Source organism: Hyla sarda, chromosome 4 (genome assembly GCF_029499605.1).
Source record: "Hyla sarda isolate aHylSar1 chromosome 4, aHylSar1.hap1, whole genome shotgun sequence".
Classification (NCBI taxonomy): Eukaryota; Metazoa; Chordata; class Amphibia; order Anura; family Hylidae; genus Hyla; species Hyla sarda.
Window position 1 is genome coordinate 133,166,634 of NC_079192.1, and position 18,965 is coordinate 133,185,598.

General features: G+C 41.2%; 1 protein-coding gene across 3 annotated transcripts in view; it reads right to left on the reverse strand.

The window, feature by feature from the left end:
* Positions 1 to 18,965, reverse strand: part of PDE8A (phosphodiesterase 8A) — a 347,339-nt gene that overhangs the window by 85,251 nt on the left and 243,123 nt on the right. For all 3 annotated transcript variants that reach the window (XM_056572185.1, XM_056572182.1, XM_056572184.1), the window contains exons 3-4: positions 13,558 to 13,748; positions 4,794 to 4,850 (exon numbers count right to left, since the gene is read on the reverse strand). In XM_056572185.1, coding sequence (XP_056428160.1) covers positions 4,794 to 4,850; positions 13,558 to 13,748 — 248 coding nt within the window. The remainder of the gene's footprint in view (positions 1 to 4,793; positions 4,851 to 13,557; positions 13,749 to 18,965) is intronic.

The window sequence follows — 18,965 nt, forward strand, 5'->3', positions numbered from 1 at the left end:
GCGTGGACCGTGCTGGTGGACCGGTTCTAAGTTGCTACTGGTATTCACCAGAGCCCGCCGCAAAGCGGGATGGTCTTGCAGCGGCGGTAGCAACCAGGTCGTATCCACCAGCAACGGCTCAACCTCTCTGACTGCTGAAGATAGGCGCGGTACAAGGGAGTAGACAAGAGCAAGGTCGGACGTAGCAGAAGGTCAGGGCAGGCAGCAAGGATCGTAGTCAGGGGCAACGGCAGGAGGTCTGGAACACAGGCTAGGAACACACAAGGAAACGCTTTCACTGGCACAATGGCAACAAGATCCGGCGAGGGAGTGCAGGGGAAGTGAGGTATAAATAGGGAGTGCACAGGTGAACACACTAATTAAGCCTGCCGCGCCAATCAGTGGCGCAGTGGCCCTTTAAATAGCAGAGACCCGGTGCGCGCGCGCGCCCTAAGGAGCGGGGCCGCGCGCGCCGGGACAAGACTGACGGAGAGCGAGTCAGGTACGGGAGCCGGGATGCGCATTGCGAGCGGGCGCCTCCCGCATCGCGAATCGCATCCCGGCTGAGAGAGGTATTGCAGCGCACCCAGTCAGCAGGTCTGACCGGGGCGCTGCAAATGCGAGGATGTTGCGAGCGCTCCGGGGAGGAGCGGGGACCCGGAGCGCTCGGCGTAACACTGGCATTAACCTAATTTTAGTTTCCAATCACACATTATGATTGGGTAGCGATCTCTATGCAAGGTGCACACATCTAGTTCACAAAGTACTTTTCTAGAATAAGCCATAGATGCAACTTGTGTCAAGGGCTTGCCAAGTCTCCAGACTGCGGAATAATATTTACTATGCTGTTTATGTTTTTTGGAACAGTCAGTATTATGTAAAGAATTGGGTCCCCATGTGGTGAAGCATCATGTACTATATGTTACTATGTGATTTTAATGTATGCCCTAATAAATTACACTCAAATATATATTATTTTTATATATACACTGTTTAAAAAATAAAGGGAACACTTATACAACACAATGTAACTCCAAGTCAATCACACTTCTGTGAAATCACACCTCAGGAAGCAACACTGACTGACAATCAATTTCACATGCTGTTGTGCAAATGGAACAGACAACAGGTGGAAATTATAGGCAATTAGCAAGACACCCCAATAAAGGAGTGGTTCTGCAGGTGGTGACCACAGACCACTTCTCAGTTCCTATGCTTCTTGGCTGATGTTTTGGTCACTTTTGAAAGCTGGCAGTGCATTCACTCTAGTGGTTGCATGAGACGGAGTCTACAACTCACACAAGTGGCTCAGGTAGTGCAGCTCATCCAGCATGGCACATCAATGCGAGCTGTGGCAAGGTTTGCTGTGTCCGTCAGCGTAGTGTCCAGAGCATGAAGGCTCTACCAGGAAACAGGCCAGTACATCAGGAGACATGGAGGAGGCCAACAAACCCAAGCAGCAGGACCGCTACCTCCGCCTTTGTGCAAGAAGCACTGCCAGAGCCCTGCAAAATGACTTCCAGCAGGCCACAAATGTGCATGTGTCCACTCAAACGGTAAGAAACAGACTCCATGAGGGTGGTATGATGGCCCGTCATCCACAGGTGGGGGTTGTGCTTACAGCCCAACACCGTGCAGGATGTTTGGCATTTGCGAGAGAACACCAAGATTGGCCAATTCACCACTGGCGCCCTGTGCTCTTCACAGATGAAAGCAGGTTCACACTAAGCACATGTGACAGACGTGACAGAGTCTGGAGACGCTGTGGAGAACGTTCTGCTGCCTGCAACATCCTCCAACATGACCGGTTTGGCGGTGGGTCAGTAATCATGTGGGGTGGCATTTCTTTGGGGGGCCGCACAGCCCTCCATGTGCTTGCCAGATGTAGCCTGACTGCCATTTGGTACCGAGATGAGATCCTCAGACCCCCTTGAGATCATATGCTGGTGTGATTTGCCTTGGGTTCCTCCTAATGCAAGAGAATGCTAGACCTTATGTGGCTGGAGTGTGTCAGCAGTTCCTGCAAGAGGAAGGCATTGATGCTATGGACTCGCCTGCCCGTTCGCCAGACCTGATTCTGATTAAGCACATCTGGGACATCATGTCGCTCCATCCACCAACGCCACGTTGTGCCACAGACTGTCCAGGAGTTGGCGAATGCTTTAGTCCAGGTCTATGAGGACTTCCCTCTGGAGACCAACTGCCACCACATCAGGAGCATGCCCAGGCGTGGTAGAGAGGTCATACGGGCACGTGGAGGCCACACACACTACTGAGCCTGTTTTAAGGACATTACATCAAAGTTTGATCAGCCTGTAGTATGGTTTTCCACTTAGATTTTTGGTGTGACTCCATATCCAGACCTCCATGGGTTGATAAATTTGATTTCCATTGATCATTTTTGTGCGATTTTGTTGTCAGCACATTCAACTATGTAAAGACAAAAGCATTTCATACACTTAGTTCATTCATTCAGATCTAGGATGTGTTATCTTAGTTTTCCCTTTATTTTTTTGAGCAGAGTATATTAAATATTATTTTATATATTAATAAATATATATCAACATGAACAAATCTTATGGTAACTCAGTGTATACTGAACTATTACAAACAAGGCTTTTTGCCTATGCTGAGTGAGCCAAGAAGAAAAAAATCAGTCATGATGGAAACATTTTTCAGTATTGTACTAGAAGAGCCTGAAGGGACTGAGGCAGCAAAGAACTTCTTTCATTGTGCCAAATCAGACACAGTAACAATGTTAATAAGTCTAACAAAGAATATGGAAGGGAAACTTTGAGTTTTTTTTCTATAGACTTCTATAGTCTGCGGCTTTTGACACTGTGGATCACCAACTCCTCCTCAGTAGTCTCCGCTCCATCGGTCTCAAGGACTCTGCTCTAGCCTGGTTTTCCTCCTATCTCTCTGGCCGCTCCTTTAGCGTGTCGTTTTCTGGCTCTACTTCTTCTCCTCTTCCCCTTGCTGTTGGGGGTTCCCCAGGGATCGGTCCTGGGTCCTCTACTCTTTTCACTCTACACATCCCCCATTTGAAAAACAATCAGTAGATTTGGTTTCCAGTACCACCTCTATGCTGATGACACCCAACACTATACCTCTTCCTCCAACATCACCCCTGCACTCCTACAGAATACCAGTGACTGTCTCTCTGCCGTCTCAGACATCATGTCCTCTTTATATCTGAAACTAAATCTTTCTAAAACAGAACTTCTTGTCTTTTCTCCATCAACTGATACTGTACCTAACCCTGACATTTCCATCTTGGTATGTGGTACTACCATAACTCCCGGGCAGCAGGCTCGCTGTCTTGGAGTTATACTTGACTCTGATCTGTCTTTCACTCCCCATATTCAGTCTCTTTCACGTTCTTGTCACCTGCATCTCAAAAACATTTCCAGAATCCGCCCGTTTCTCACTACTGAAACTGCTAAAACTCTCATTATTGCTTTGATTCACTCCCGCCTCGACTACTGTAACTCTTTACTAATAGGCCTTCCTTTCTCCAAACTCTCTCCTCTCCAGTCCATCCTTAATGCCACAGCCAGACTCATCTTCCTCTCCAGCCGCTACACCGACGCCTCCTCCCTGTGCCAGTCACTACACTGGTTACCAATTAAGTCCAGAATACAGTACAAAATCCTCAGTCTCACACACAAAGCTCTCCACAATGCTGCACCTCCCTACATCTCCTCTCTCATCTCTGTCTACCATCCTACACGTTCTCTCCTATCTGCTAATGATCTCACACTAACATCTTCTATAATCCGAACTTCTCACTCCCGTCTCCAAGACTTCACTCGTGCTGCACCGGTTCTCTGGAATGCTATCCCTCAATCCCTCAGACTAAACAACAACATCCATAGTTTCAAGCGTGGCCTAAAAACACACATCTCTTCAGACAGGCCTATAACATTCTCTAATTGGCCTCAACATATCCCCAACATATCCCCAACATATCCCCAACATATCCTCAACATATCCCCAACATATCCTCAACATATCCTCAACTTATCCCCAACATATCCTCAACATATCCTCAACATATCCCCAACATATCCCCAACATATCCTCAACATATCCCCAACATATCCCCAACATATTCCCAACATATCCTCAACATATCCCCAACATATCCTCAACTTATCCTCAACATATCCCCAACATATCCCCAACATATCCCCAACATATCCCCAACATATTCCCAACATATCCTCAAAATATCCCCAACATATCTCCAACATATCCTCAACTTATCCTCAACATATCCCCAACATATCCCCAACATATCCCCAACCTATCCCCAACATATCCTCAACATATCCTCAACATATCCCCACACCTCTTGTTTGAATAGTTATTGTGTAATATTATGTCTGATACTTGTCTTTGTTTGTACCCCATAATTGTAAGCGCTGCGGAATCTGTAGGCACTATATAAATAAATAAAATTAAAATAAAATAAATTGACTTGGACTTTTGCTCACACAAAGAACACTGGATGATCATATCACTTAGCTTTAATTTATTTATGGTGGTGTGCATTAAGTGATTTCCTAATTGATATTTATTAATGTGTTTCAGGTAGGATTCATAAAGTCAGAATATTTATCTACTAAACATTATTCTAAGTCATATGTGATTTGTGTAGTTGGTATGAAGTGCTACTATTCCAATCTACTTGACCCTGCAATGCAAGTAAATAAATAAATAAGAAAATATCATAAAAGTTTGTTTTTGACATATAAAAACATTTAAAAACATTTTAGAGAGCAAACTACAGTAAACATATAAATACCTACCTTCTAACTACAGCAATAATGACAGAGTTTTCTGAATGTTTGGTAGCTCTGATGGACCTTAAACATAAGAAAAGGAAAGAAGTAGTCAGCGACAAACTGCTAAAAACCTATAATTGCTGACAACCTCAATTCATTCTATACATAAATATAAACTTGCCAATGTCTGTTTCTGCTTTCCTAGGCTGATGTCACACATGTATAATAGGAGTCTATTGGGGAGATTTATCAAAACCTGTGCAGAGGAAATGTTGACCAGTTGCCCATAGCAACCAATCAGATTGCTTGTTTTATTTTTCAGAGGCCTTTTCAAAAATGAAAGAAGCGATCTTTTCCTCTACACAGGTTTTGATAAATTCCCCCCCCCCTATATCTCTAGAAGACATAAATGTTACTGAAGATGTAGAGATCACGTCCGTGTTAATTCCCTTAAAGGATGTTATCCCATGATCCAAAGTTATCACCTATCTATAAGATGGGGGAATGCTAGCTGATCAGTGGGGGTCTGACCACTGAATGGAGGAAAACTGTAACCCAAATTCATGGAGCAAAGCGTACATACAAAGTTGGGTGTCAGATCATTATATGGGGAGCTTCCCAACATTGCTGAACTCTGGGGTGGATCAATTTTCCTTTTTTTCTTGAGAGCGGTGGGGGTCTACTGATGACCTAATAAAAGCTATTCTGTGGATTTTGTGATAGCCCCTTTAACAGTTTGTGAAATGGACACAACATACATGTGATAGAAGAACCTGGAAATCATATATTGCCAATTTTTGCACATTGCTGCAACTGTAAGTTCCTACCTACTATATTTGGGGGCATTTAAAGAAATGACTGTTGCCTGGAAGGATGTTAAAGACATCTTAAGGGTCTATTCATATGTACAGTTTCCTGTGCAGGAACAGGATTTGAAGCTGTATTCTGTAATTTAGTTTACATTGAAATCTGTAGCAAAAAATCCTGCACATCAAGTCCAGGACATCAAATCTGCGCAGAATACTGTACATTTGAATACACTATTAGGGTACGTTCACACGTACAGGATCTGCTGCATATTTTGTGCAGCTGATTTTGCTACCCATTGACTTCAATGGGTAGCAGAATCAGCTGGTGACGATATACAGCAAATCCTGTCCGTGTGAACGTACCCTTAACTGGTTTTCTCACAGACCAAGGGGGAGATTTATCAAAACTTGGGCAAGGGAAAAGTTGACCAGTTGCTCATAGCAACCAACTAGATCGCTTCTTTCATTTTTAACAAGGCCTCTGAAAAATGAAAGAAGCAATCTGATTGGTTGCTATGGGCAACTTTTCCTCTACACAGATTTTGATAAATCTCCCCCCAAAAAATCCATAAAAACTGTTCCAAGACTATTAAATGCTATTTTAAACTACTTTGCTGTAACCACCAAAACTATACCTTATACTATTTACTACTGCTGAGGTATGTTACTGTGGTCAAGCTGCTGGCAGTGTGACATGTGCAATTTCTCTGTTTTCTGCTTACAACTTCCAAACCCGTTTGCATGCATTGTTGTGCAATCTTGTGTGACCATATGTCTTTTACCCTGCCTCACCCTGCTCTATATCACCAGTTAGTCTCCATTCCGCTTTGGCAACTGTATACATAACCCCAGTTTGTTCACCTATCAGTCTTCTTCCCCATTTTTATTGCAGCCATAAATATAGTCCCCAATAAGTCCCCTGTTAAACAGCTGTATAATAATAGTAGTTAGATAATAATAGCACTTGATTTCTACTTTCTACTACCCAAGCTCTGTCCTTTCCCTGGCAAACAGCGCAGAAGCAATTTGTATAGGCTACTGTTTAGTAGACAGTGATACTATAAGGGAGGTGAACTATTAGAAGCCCTCTCTTTTACAAAATACTGTATGCACATACAACTTCATATTGGCATAATTTCAATGGGGTTCTACATTACTTTAAAACTTTTCCCTTATCATCAGGGGGTAAGTGACTGATCGCAAGAGGTCAGTCTACTAAGACTCCCCAGAATCCATAGACTTGGTCCTGGCTCTCTCTTGAAAAGCGTGTCGGCACATGCTCCATGCACCAAAGATACATGAGCACTGTACTCGGGTATCTCCAGCGCTTCCATAGACAGCACATACAGAGCATGAAAAAATTATTGAACACGTCCCATTTTTCTCACTAAATATATTTTTCAATCGTGCTATTGACATGAATTTTTCACCAGATGTTGGTAACAACCCAAGTAATCCATCCATACAAAGAAACCAAAACAAATAAGCTTAGAAATAAAGTTATGTGTAATAATGTGAAATGACACAGGGAAAATGTATTGAACACGCTTACTGATATTTATTTAACACTTTGTACAAAAGCCTTTTTTGGTAATGAAAGCTGGTGGGATTTGGTTTATTTTTCCACACAGACCTTGATTGTTTCGTAGGCCTCTTCTATGAATCATGATCTTCAGTTCTTTCCATAGATGTTGGATGGGATTTATGTCAGGTGATTGGCTGGGCCATTCTAGCATTTTCTCACTCTGAAGCCATTTGATAGTTTCCAAAAATGGTGTGTATTATGGCATCCAAACGGTTAAATTTTTTCTCCCACTGGCTTATCCAAATGTTGTTCAGCAAAATTTAAAGGAGCTTCAACATGCCTTTTATTTAGCAATGGAGTCTTGCATGGTGAGCATACATACAGGCCATGAGGCGGTGTGTATTACTCACTGTTTTACTTTGAGACAACAGTCCCTGCTAATTGCAGGTCTTTTTGAAGCTCTTCACAAGTGTCCTTGCCTCTTGGACAACTCTACTGATTATTCTTTACTCCTCTGTCAGAAATCTTGCGAGGAGCACCTGGTCCAGGAAAATTTATGGTGAAATGATCTTTCACTTCCATATTATGGCCCCAACAGTCCTCACTGGAACATTCAGAAGTTTAGAAATGTGCCTGTAACAAATGCCATTGTTATGTTTTGCAACAATTAGGTTGCAAAGGTCTTGACAGAGCTCTTTACTTTTACCTATCATTAGATGTATCTTGTATGATACCTTGGCAATGAGACCTTTGTGTAGGTTATTAGTTGGGACTGAACTAGCTGAAACTAATTTGCAATGACCAGGAGCTGGATTACTTTTTAATTATTGATGTATTTCAGCTGTTGTCTTGGCTTTCCATGCCTCTTTGCAACTCCCGTTCTTCATGTGTTCAATACTTTTTTCCTTTGTTATTTTACATATAACTTAGTTTGTGGGCTTATTTGTTTTGGTTTCTTTGTATGTTTGGATTACTTGGGTTGTTATCAACATCTGGTGAAAACTTTATACACCTGGAAATATATTTAGTGAGAAAAATTGTGATGTGTTCAATACTTATTTCACCTGCTGTAGATATATAGAGAGGACGAAGGAGATAGGAAGATAGACATGAGATGGATAAATAGATGGATATGAGATAGATAGATATGACAAACATACTACTACCTGTCACAGGTGAATGGGAGCAAATCTTTCCTGTACTGTGTACTGTACTCAGGAGGGGAGGTGCAGCATTTAAGGACTAGCACCAGGGTCTTCTCTGCAGGACATGCAGCATCTGAAACTTTCCCCCAGAAAACTGGTACAGTCATGTCCTGCTCCTAGCAGGACAATGTGGGAGGAAGTCATTACGGCTTCCGGTCATTTGACTACACAGGGAGCAGGAGGAGCCATCACAACTGTCAGATAAAAGCTGGGGATGGGGGAGGTAGCAGTGGGGAGAGCTGCTCTGGAACCCCCTGGTTAACAAACATTTGTCTGCAAAAAATACTCCTAAACTGCTGATTGCAAATATAAGTGTATTAGGACACCAAGTGGGAGAGAAACCACCAAGGTGTACTCCGGTGGAAATGTTTTTTTTTTTTTTTTTATTAACTGGTGCCAGAAAGTTAAACAGATTTGTAGTTATCAGCTGCTGTATACTACAGAGGAAGTTCTTTTCTTTTTGAATTTATTTCTATTTGAATTTACTTAATTAAAAAAGTAAAGAACTTCCTCTGTAGTATACAGCAGCTGATAAGTACAGGAAGGATTAAGAATTTTAAATAGAAGTAATTTACAAATCTGCTTAACTTTCTGGCACCAGTTGTACTGGAGTACCCCTTTAAAGCTGATGAACTTATAAAGACTATAGACTATCACTCCCAAGGAGGATATGACAATGTTCCTGCATCTAGAGTGGAGAGTCATGCCTTCTGATAGCAGTACAAGAATGAGGCTTATGTGCACGTTTATTATTGTGCCTGGAAGAGAAACAATCCTTATCAGAGTATTACTCAGCACATCAGTGAGAATTGGCAGCTATGTATTTATACAACTCATCACCACGATTTGTTATTAACGGGAAATTTAAGGATGTATCACTGTTAGGAAAATGGAAATAAACATTTACAATAATATTCCTCCCTAAATGTACAATATTTCCTTAAATGACCACTACCACCACACTGTACAATGTTACAAATCTCTGTGTATTTATGGCATTTTACAAATAATACAATTATGGGCAAACATGGCCTTTTGTTTAGTGGTTCTGTGATAGAAAAGGGTAATCCCCATAGCCAATACTGGGGGACTGGTTCAGTGCTGCACTGAACACAATCCTAATAATAATAAATAATAATATTAGGACTCTAATCTACGTGGCCCTAATTTTTTATTTTTTCAGATTCTGTATGAAACTGGGAAGAAAATATTGTCATGTCACGAATACTATATTGGAGTGGAACATTCAATTAATGATCATTCATTGTAGAGCATCAAGCAGGCCCCAAACTCTGATCAGAGCTTATTTACTGAACCTTTACACAGCGCGATTGGCGATGATTTTACTAGATGCACGGGCGTTTTCTCATTCGTCAGCTTTTACACTGGCCAATTATCAGGAAGAGCATTGATACAAACTCTCATATGTCTGATAATCTTCCTGTGTAAAGGGGCCCTTAACCCCTTAAGGACCAAGCCAATTTTGGCCTTAAAGGGAACCAATCAGCAGATTTTATCATATATAATGCTTGACAACACATTTATATATGCTATAATCATTATCCTCACCATCCCCGGGGGACGTTTGTGCCCCAGGAATGGTGAAGATATTAAGTCATAAAGTCCCCCCTGGCTGCCCGGCAAGTAGTCCCCTGGGTGGGGACTTCTACTTACCAGCACCCGTTGCTCTGCATTGCTCTGGCCGTGGCCCCACCCCGGCGACATGAATGATGGCTCATATCACCGCTCCTCTCCATCTGCTTAGGGAGCAGAGCGATGGCGCGAGCCGTCATTCATGCCGTCGGGGCGGGGCCACGGCCGGAGCAATGCAGAGCAACGGGTGCTGGTAAGTAGAAGTCCCCACCCAGTGGACTACTTGCCGGGCAGGACTTTATAACTTAATATCTTCACCATCCCTGGGGGCACAAACGTCCCCCAGGGATGGTGAGGATAATTATTTTAGCATATATAATGCATTGTCAAGCGTTCTATATGCTAGAATCTGCTGATCAGTTCCCTTTAAGGACCAGGCCAATTTTATTTTTGCGTTTTCTTTGTAATGAAACCTGTCATTTTACCATAAAATGTACGGCAAACCAAAAAAATTATGGAAACCACAATTTAACAAATTTTGGAGGCTTTCACTGTACACTTTACGGTAAAAATGAAATGTTTTCTTTATTCTCTGGGTCAATACAATTAAAATTATACCCATGGTTACACACTTTTCTATTATTCTGCTGCTTTAAAAAAATCTCAAACTTTTTGTTTACAAAATCAGTATGTTTAAAACCTATTCTGACCACCTATAACATTCTCAGTTTTCCGTATACGGGGCTGTGTGAGGCCTTATTTTTTGCGCCATGACCAGTAGTTTCTTTTTTCTTCACTTTTATGTATATGTGACAATTTGATCGCTTTTTATAATTTTTTTGGTGAATGTGATGTGACCAAAAAGCAGCAATTTTTTTTTACGTTTACACCGTTCACCGTACATTATATTTTGATAGATCGGACATTTACGCATGTGGCAATACCAAATATCTTTAATAATTATTATTTATTACACTTTTTTGAGTAAAATGGGGGAAAAGGGTGATTTAAAGGGGTTATCCAGGAAAAAACTTTTTTTTTTATATCAATTGGCTCCAGAAAGTTAAACAGATTTGTAAATTACTTCTATTCAAAAATCTTAATCCTTTCAGTACTTATGAGCTGCTGAAGTTGAGTTGTTCTTTTCTGTCTAAGTGCTCTCTGATGACGCGTGTCTCGGGAACCGCCCAGTTTAGAAGCAACTCCCCTTAGTAAACCTCTTCTACTCTGTGCAGTTTCCGAGGCAAGCAGAGATGTCAGCAGAGAGCACTGTTGCCAGACAGAAAACAACAACTCAACTTCAGCAGCTGATAATTATTGAAAGGATTAAGATTTTTTTAATAGAAGTAATTTACAAATCTGTTTAACTTTCCGGAGCCAGTTGATATATATAAAAAAAAAAGTTTTTTCCTGGAATATCCCTTTAAATTTTTATTGGGGGGGGGGGGGGGGGGAGGGAATTTTTTCTAACTTTTTTTTTACATTTATTTTTAACTCATTATGTCCCCATAGAGGACTATCTATAGCAATAATTAGATTGCTAATACTGTTCAGTGCTATGCATAGACATAGCACTGATAATTATTATTGGCGATCTTCTGTTCTGGTCTGCTGGAAGGCAGATCAGAGCAGAAGACCCCGGGAAAGCGGCTGAGGCAGGTGAGGGGACCCCTAGCTTCCATCTTTGCTGATCTGATCCCCGCAGCCATGCCACGGGCGATCAGATCAGCTATTACAATAGCCGCACTGCCACAGTGATCTCTATTGATTACGGCATCTGAGGGGTTAATGGCAGACATCAGCTTGATCACTGATGTCCGCCATTACCAGCGAGTCCATGGCTGCTGATAGCAACCGGGAACTGCCGTGCATGACATGGTGCACTAAGTAGCAGCGCATCATCATGGACATTTACGTCCATTGTCGATGAGGGGTTAATGGCCTACATACACTCATTGGCCACTTTATTAGGTACACATTGCTAGTACCAGGTTGAACCCTGTTTATCCTTCAGAACTGCCTTTATTCTTTGTGGCATACTTTCTACAAGGTGCTGGAAACATTCCTCAGAGTATGGGCATGATAGCATCACACAGCTGCTGCAGATTGGTCGGCTGCACATCCATGATGAGAATCTCCCATTTGCCCACATCTCTAAGGTGATCTATTGGATTAAGATCTGATGACTGTGGAGGCCATTGGAGTACAGTGACCTTATTGTCATGTATGAGATGATGTGAGCTTTGTGACATGGTGCATTATCCTGCTGGAAGTAGCCATCAGAAGAGGAGTCCACTGTGGTCATAAAGGAATGGAAATGATCAGTAACAATACTCTGGTAGGCTGTCACATTTAAATGCTGCTTAATTTGTACTAAGGGGTCCAAAGTGTGCAAAGAATATGTCTCCCACACCATTTCATCACCACCAGCATTGTTTTCCATTCTATTATTGTCCAATTTTAGTGGGCCTGTGTAGCCACAGTTATCTGAGCTGACAGAAGTGGCACCCGGTGTGGTTTTCTGCTGCTGTAGTCCATCTGGTTTAATGTGTTGTGTGTTCACAGATGATATTCTGTATACCTTGAGTGTAACAAGTGGTTATTTGAGTTACTGTTGCCTTTCTGCTGCTCATTGATGGGCACTCCATGCACAAGGAGAGCTGGGGTGCTGGACAGAAGATCATGGGTGGGGAGGGCTGATCTGACCACTGTGGATAGGGGATAAGTAGTTAGGTACCGGAGTTCCCATTTAAATACATTTTTTCCTCCATTAAGATGCTAGGTTTGAAACTTAGCAAGTTGTCTTGACCACAGCTTCATGCCTTAATGCATTGAGTTGCTACTATGTGATTGGCTGATTAGTTATTTGTGTTAACAAGCAATTAAACAGGTGTATCTTATAAAGTTGCCAGTGAGTGTTTATAGTAGTCCATCCAAATGCACAACAACCTACCAAAGACATGGAATCCTCCATCCACTCAAAAGTGAGTGTAACATTGTTATTAAAGTCGGTCTGTTTTTGTTTAATTTTATAGTGGTGTTTTATTTCCAATATAGTTTATATTTTTATAATCTTTCATTACAAATAAGGACCTTGACCCTTGATGCACCCCTTGCTTCCAACCAAAAGTCACAGGTGACATTACTTCTCTTTGTCACGTGACCATTTTCCCCAATGGCACTAGAGCTGGCCATTTATAGTGTTTATTAGATACTGCAGTCATATGATGTCACTATATACTACACATCACTTTCTGGGGTAATTCCACCATATGGGGGTTAATTTGTAATGAGAAGCATAGTACAACTGTTATATGTATAGCTTAGGGAGCTCAAACAATCATGCTACCCCAGCATTCCTTATTGTAACATCACAACGTGACAATATGCAATAACGTCCATAAGAAAATATATGCTTAGGAAATCCTTGACAGATAGTATACAGCATCCTACGTGAATCAGGCTCAAGATGATATCTTTTACTCCCACCTCTTTTTCTTATAACAAGCCTTTTAATATGATTTTGTTTCCATTTTCACTCGACTCCAGTACCCGCAAAAAATAAATCCCATCAATCTGCAATAATAATTTCAGCTACATTTATACTGGTTACTTATTGTTAAACATAAGTAGCATTAAAAGAAAGCATTGCTTACCTGCATAGAGCTTCTGCATCGAAACACCGCGACTGTCGATGATCGATAATAATAATTTCATGATGTTTATCTAAAAAGCTTTCCAAAACAGATTCTGGTGTCTTGGCAATGTTAGACTTAAAGCCCGCTTTTTCACATGCACAACAGAATCCATTACTCTGGCTATCTTCTTTGGCAAATACTAAAAGTACCTAATTAACAGAATAGAAAGAAGAAAGGGCATCTTCAAATCCTTTACTTGTGTTAAATGGAACTAATATTTTCAGCTGTTGAATAATTTATTTCAAAGCAAAATAATTATTTTTTATATGCCTCATGATGTTTTGACACAAAACCACAGATAATGACTTCCCGAATCCACTGCGCATTATTAAAAGCATGAATTACAGTAATAGATAGTGTATTTCTTGTAGCCTGCCTGATAAACCGATTTCTGTTTCTTAGTACAAATACCTGGTATATGGCATTAGTTCAGAAAGTTATATTTACCGCCTAAGTTTATTTCTCCTGATTAGAGCCAGATACTGAAACATGATCTTTTTTTTCTAATCTCTTTCTGTTTTCTAATATATATATATTTTTTGTACATTATTATGTGGGCTGACATCTTGAGTGTTTTTAACAGCATTTAGAGATAGGCTTTACAGCAAGCCCCATGGACATAGACAACAATGGACATGAATAGGAAAGGTGTGTGGACATGCTCTGTGACCTTTGAAGATCCTGTCTTATCTATATACTGGAGTCACTGTTTACTGCAGCCTTCTCCTTATAATCATCGTAGACAGAACAGGAAGTCTCAGCTTAGTTTTAGGCCTATAGAAAAGAGACCAAATGAGGGGTGGGCTAACAATAGTTAATTGTGAGGCAACCCAGTCTGTATTAGACTAGGTGAGATACCCACTTTTAGCCCTCACTGAAAAATGAAAACTTTTTGTTATTCCATTCTTATTATGTGAGCTACAATTTAGAGAGTGAATTAAAAACCCAGCACTTCCAGCCACCTACATCATTGATAGCTTGTTGCTGTATCAGCATACATATGTATTGAATTGCCTGGGCACACCTGCAGTGTATGCCCAGGTTAAGGGGCTAGTGCTGAACTTAAAAACACACTTAGAATGCCCCCCCAACATGTTTTGTCACTATATGTGACGTCCTCAGAGGTTATGGGGCAAATGGCTCCAACCCATGCCAAAACTGAGGTTTTATAACCTCTCTCTATGACATCACTAACCACGCCTATTTTGTTGACAAATCCAAATCATCGCTTTGTGATGACAGCTACAACTGTCAATCAGATTCATAGTGCCTTGGTCCAATACAATGCTGACTAGTTGTCAGCGTATATAACGTCCTTCCTGATAGGTAGTGGGCCCATCATTCTTACCTGTTCACTCCGTTATTGGTGAGAATCCACCGGAATCTATATCACTGCGTAGGTCCCGGTCTGCACAGATGTGAAAACTTGCAGATCGGGATCGTATCTCCAACTGAAAAGCGCTTGCACGCCCGCCACGCAGCCGCAGAACACAGTAATCGGGTCCGCCCCACGTCACATCAGATTTTCGCGCATGTTTTAGACGATCTGCACCTGCGCACATTCTCGAGCACGCGCCAGAACTTAGTCATTTATATATCTTATATGTATTCTTGAATCCAGAGAAGAAGAGACTGCCATAATCCTGTAAATAGATAATCAAGATCGCTGATTGTTGAAATCTATATTAGAAAAAGGAGGCTCTAACAGGATGCTGAATATCTTTATTATTAAACTTACATAATAAAGGCCGACACTGTATATTATATAGTACCCACAACTTGTTGAAATTAATATTGAGGATATGAGGACTCTCATAATGTTAGATATATTTAATGTTATACCTGCATGATGATGGCACTCAACACCAATAATATAGGCATGCGATTTACTTCTGAAATTCACATCCATCACATACATTTTTTGGATTTAGTGATATCTTTGGATATGGACAGTACAGTATATACCAACATCTATCGTAAGGAAACGCCAACAAAAATTTTTTACATTGGCAAAGTTGGCATCCACCTTCTGGCATAAAAAATAAATACCAATAGGGTAGTTTGCATGCGAGACGAAACTGTTCTAACGATGAAGCATTCTAAAAGGAATGCGATGAGTTATACTTTAGGTTTGTAGCACGCGGATACCCTAAAGAATGGTTACACAAAATATACGCGAGGGCAACTCCGCAACATTAACTTCAAAGTAACCAAGGACGACCCAATACTGAAAAGAAAACTGTTAGGTGCATTGATACCTTTGGCTCAAACAATAAACAAGTTTTACAAATCATGCAAACATATTGACCACTGTTGAAGAATGATGCAGATCTTAAAGATGTCTTACCTACAAGAGAGGCAATTACATACCGCCGAGGATGCAATCTGAAAGAAATGTTGGTTCACAGTTTTTATACAGAAACCAACGTAGGTACCTGGTTAAGATCACCTACCATTGGATCATACTCTTGTGGGAGATGCACATTTTGCAGATTAATGCCCATGACTAGGACTGTATAAATTCAGTTGATGGTAAAAGATATGTCATAAACACATTAATCAATTGTCAGACAACAGGGGTCATATATGTGGCAGTGTCCATGCCCAAAGTTGTATGTGGGCAAGATGCGAAAACAGCTTAGAAGGAGAATATCAAAGCATGTGAGTACCATAAACACCCATGCGGATACTCCCCTATAGAGACACTTCAATGATCATCATGGTGGGAATGCGATGTTGTTGAGATTCTAGGTCTTGAGCGATGTGTCTTGGGTCCGAGACGTGGTGACCTTGATCGTAGATTGCTTAAAGAGGCAAACTGGATATTTAAATTACAATCATGCAGCCCTAAGGGCCTGAATGAAGGGTTTATGTTTACAGCTTTCCTGTGAGTAATTCCGGGCGAGGTTAATACACATGATCGATTGTAGTAACAATATGTAAATTTGAACAAGCGAGTTTTGCCTAAATAAAGCATCCTACCACACAGCCATAATATTTATTATTATGAATAATTATCATCAATTGGTCATCTGATTCAATTTCAATGAAAGTTAAAGGGACAAGTAACATCGGAAATGTGAACGTTAGTCCCTCGTGGTATGTATATAAAAGACAGGCGGGCTCAGCATCATATAGAGAGGGGTGCTATTAAGCGTACCAAACAACAATTACTACACAGGAAAAGAAAAAGAGATACGCAATATAATGCACACCCACAATAACTATAATCCAAAAAGTATCTTTATTACATATAAATATTACAAAGCGCAGACAATACAGTTAAAACCAATTAAAAAAGGCCCAAATGGCCACTGCACAAATGAGGGTGTGGGAACCCCCTAACAAAAAGAGGGGGAGATACCCCACCCAGGGCACCTGCCTCCACAAGTAAACAGGTTATCAGCCTATCATACAACAAAAATGTTAGATCAATACAGTCCTGTCCCCACAACACTAATAATGTATATACAACCTGAGTATCCTTAATACATAGCACAGGGGACTGGTAGTGGAGGACAATAGATGGAGGAGTAGTGCGGCAGGTGCCCCCCTAGAGACCCCACGCGTTCCGTTGCCCGTCAGCAACTTTCTCAGGGGTGTTCCTCAGGGGAAGTTGCTGACGGGCAATATACTTACCAATATACCTGCTAATATACTTACCAATTGAGATAAATTATGGCCAAAAAATAGAACATACAGAGCAATGAAGATCGGGAAATCTACAAGACTAGGCAGAAAGAGGCCAAGTTATAAGAACTTCTAAAGTGCAGGAGGAAGAAAAACTAGCTCAGTCTGTGAAAAATTGGGATAAGACATTCTTCAGATATATAAATAAAAAAGGAAATTAAAACAAGGAATAACTAAATTAAAAACAAAGGAAGGAAGGTACGAAGAAGAAAATAAAGGGCTAGCCGACTGCCTTAATGAATACTTCTGTAAGACTAATGAATCATTTGATGCATGTATCTTTACAGAGGAAGAGGTTCTATGTTTGCTGTCTAAAGTGAAGACAAATAAGTCACAGGGGCCTGATGGGATACACCCAAAATTATTAAAAGAGCTTTAGTGGTGAGCTAGCATAACCGTTAACAGATTTATTTAACCAATCACTGGCAACAGGAATCGTCCCAGAAGATTGGAAATTAGCAAATGTCGTGCCCATTCACAAGAAAGGTAGTAGGAAGGAATCAAGCAACTATAGGCCAGTAAGTCTGACATAAATAGTGGGGAAATCAATGAAAACCCTACTAAAGGATAGAATTGTGGAACATCTAAAATCCCATGGATTGCAAGATGAAAAACAATATGGGTTTACTTCAGGGAGATCATGTTAAACAAATCTTATTGATTTTTTTTGACTGAGTGAATAAAATAATAGATGGCGGAGGGACAGTAGACATCGCATATCTAGATTTTAGTAAGGCTTTTGACACTATCCCACATAGAAGACTTATCAATAAACTACAGTCATTGAGCTTGGACTACATTATTGTTGAGTGGATTAGGCAGTGGCTGAATGACAGAAAACAGAGGGTTGTAGTCAATGGAGAATATTCAGAGCAAGGTCTTGTTACCAGTGGGGTACCTCAGGGACCTGTACTGGGGCCAAGTTTGTTTAATATCTTCATTAGTGATATTGCAAAAGGTCTCAATGGTAAGGTGTGTCTTTTTGCTGATGACACAAAGATATGTAACAGGGTTGATGTTCCTGGAGGGATACGCCAAATGGAAAAGGATTTAGGCAAACTAGAAGAATGGTCAGAACTCTTGGCAACTGAAATTTAATGTGGATAAGAGCAAGATAATGCACCTGTTGCGTAAAAACCCTTGGGAAGAATATATAATATTTGACACAGTCCTGACCTCAGTATCTAAGGAAAGGGATTTAGGAGTAATTGTTTCAGAAGACTTAAAGGTAGGAAGAGAATGTAATAGAGCAGCAGGAGATGCTAGCAGAATGCTTGGGTGTATAGGGAGAGGTATAAGCAGTAGAAAGAGAGAAGTGCTCATGCCGCTGTACAGAACACTGGTGAGGCCTCACTTGGAGTATTGTGCGCAATACTGGAGGCCGAATCTCCAAAAGTATGTAGATAGTCTAGAGCAGTGATGGCGATCCTATGGTATGCGTGCCACAGGTGGCACGCCGAGCCCCCTCTGTGGGCACACGCCCTTAGTTCGCCATCAGGGCCGGGCCATCCAGTGGGCCATCTGTCTTGGCAGAATGTTAAAAATGCATTCATTTTTTAAAATTTGCATCTCAGGCCGCTCAATCCCCCTTCCTCCGGACGCTCTATCCCCCTTCCTCCAGCCGCTCTATCCCCCATTCCTCCAGCCGCTCTATCCCCCTTCCTTCGGAGCGCTCT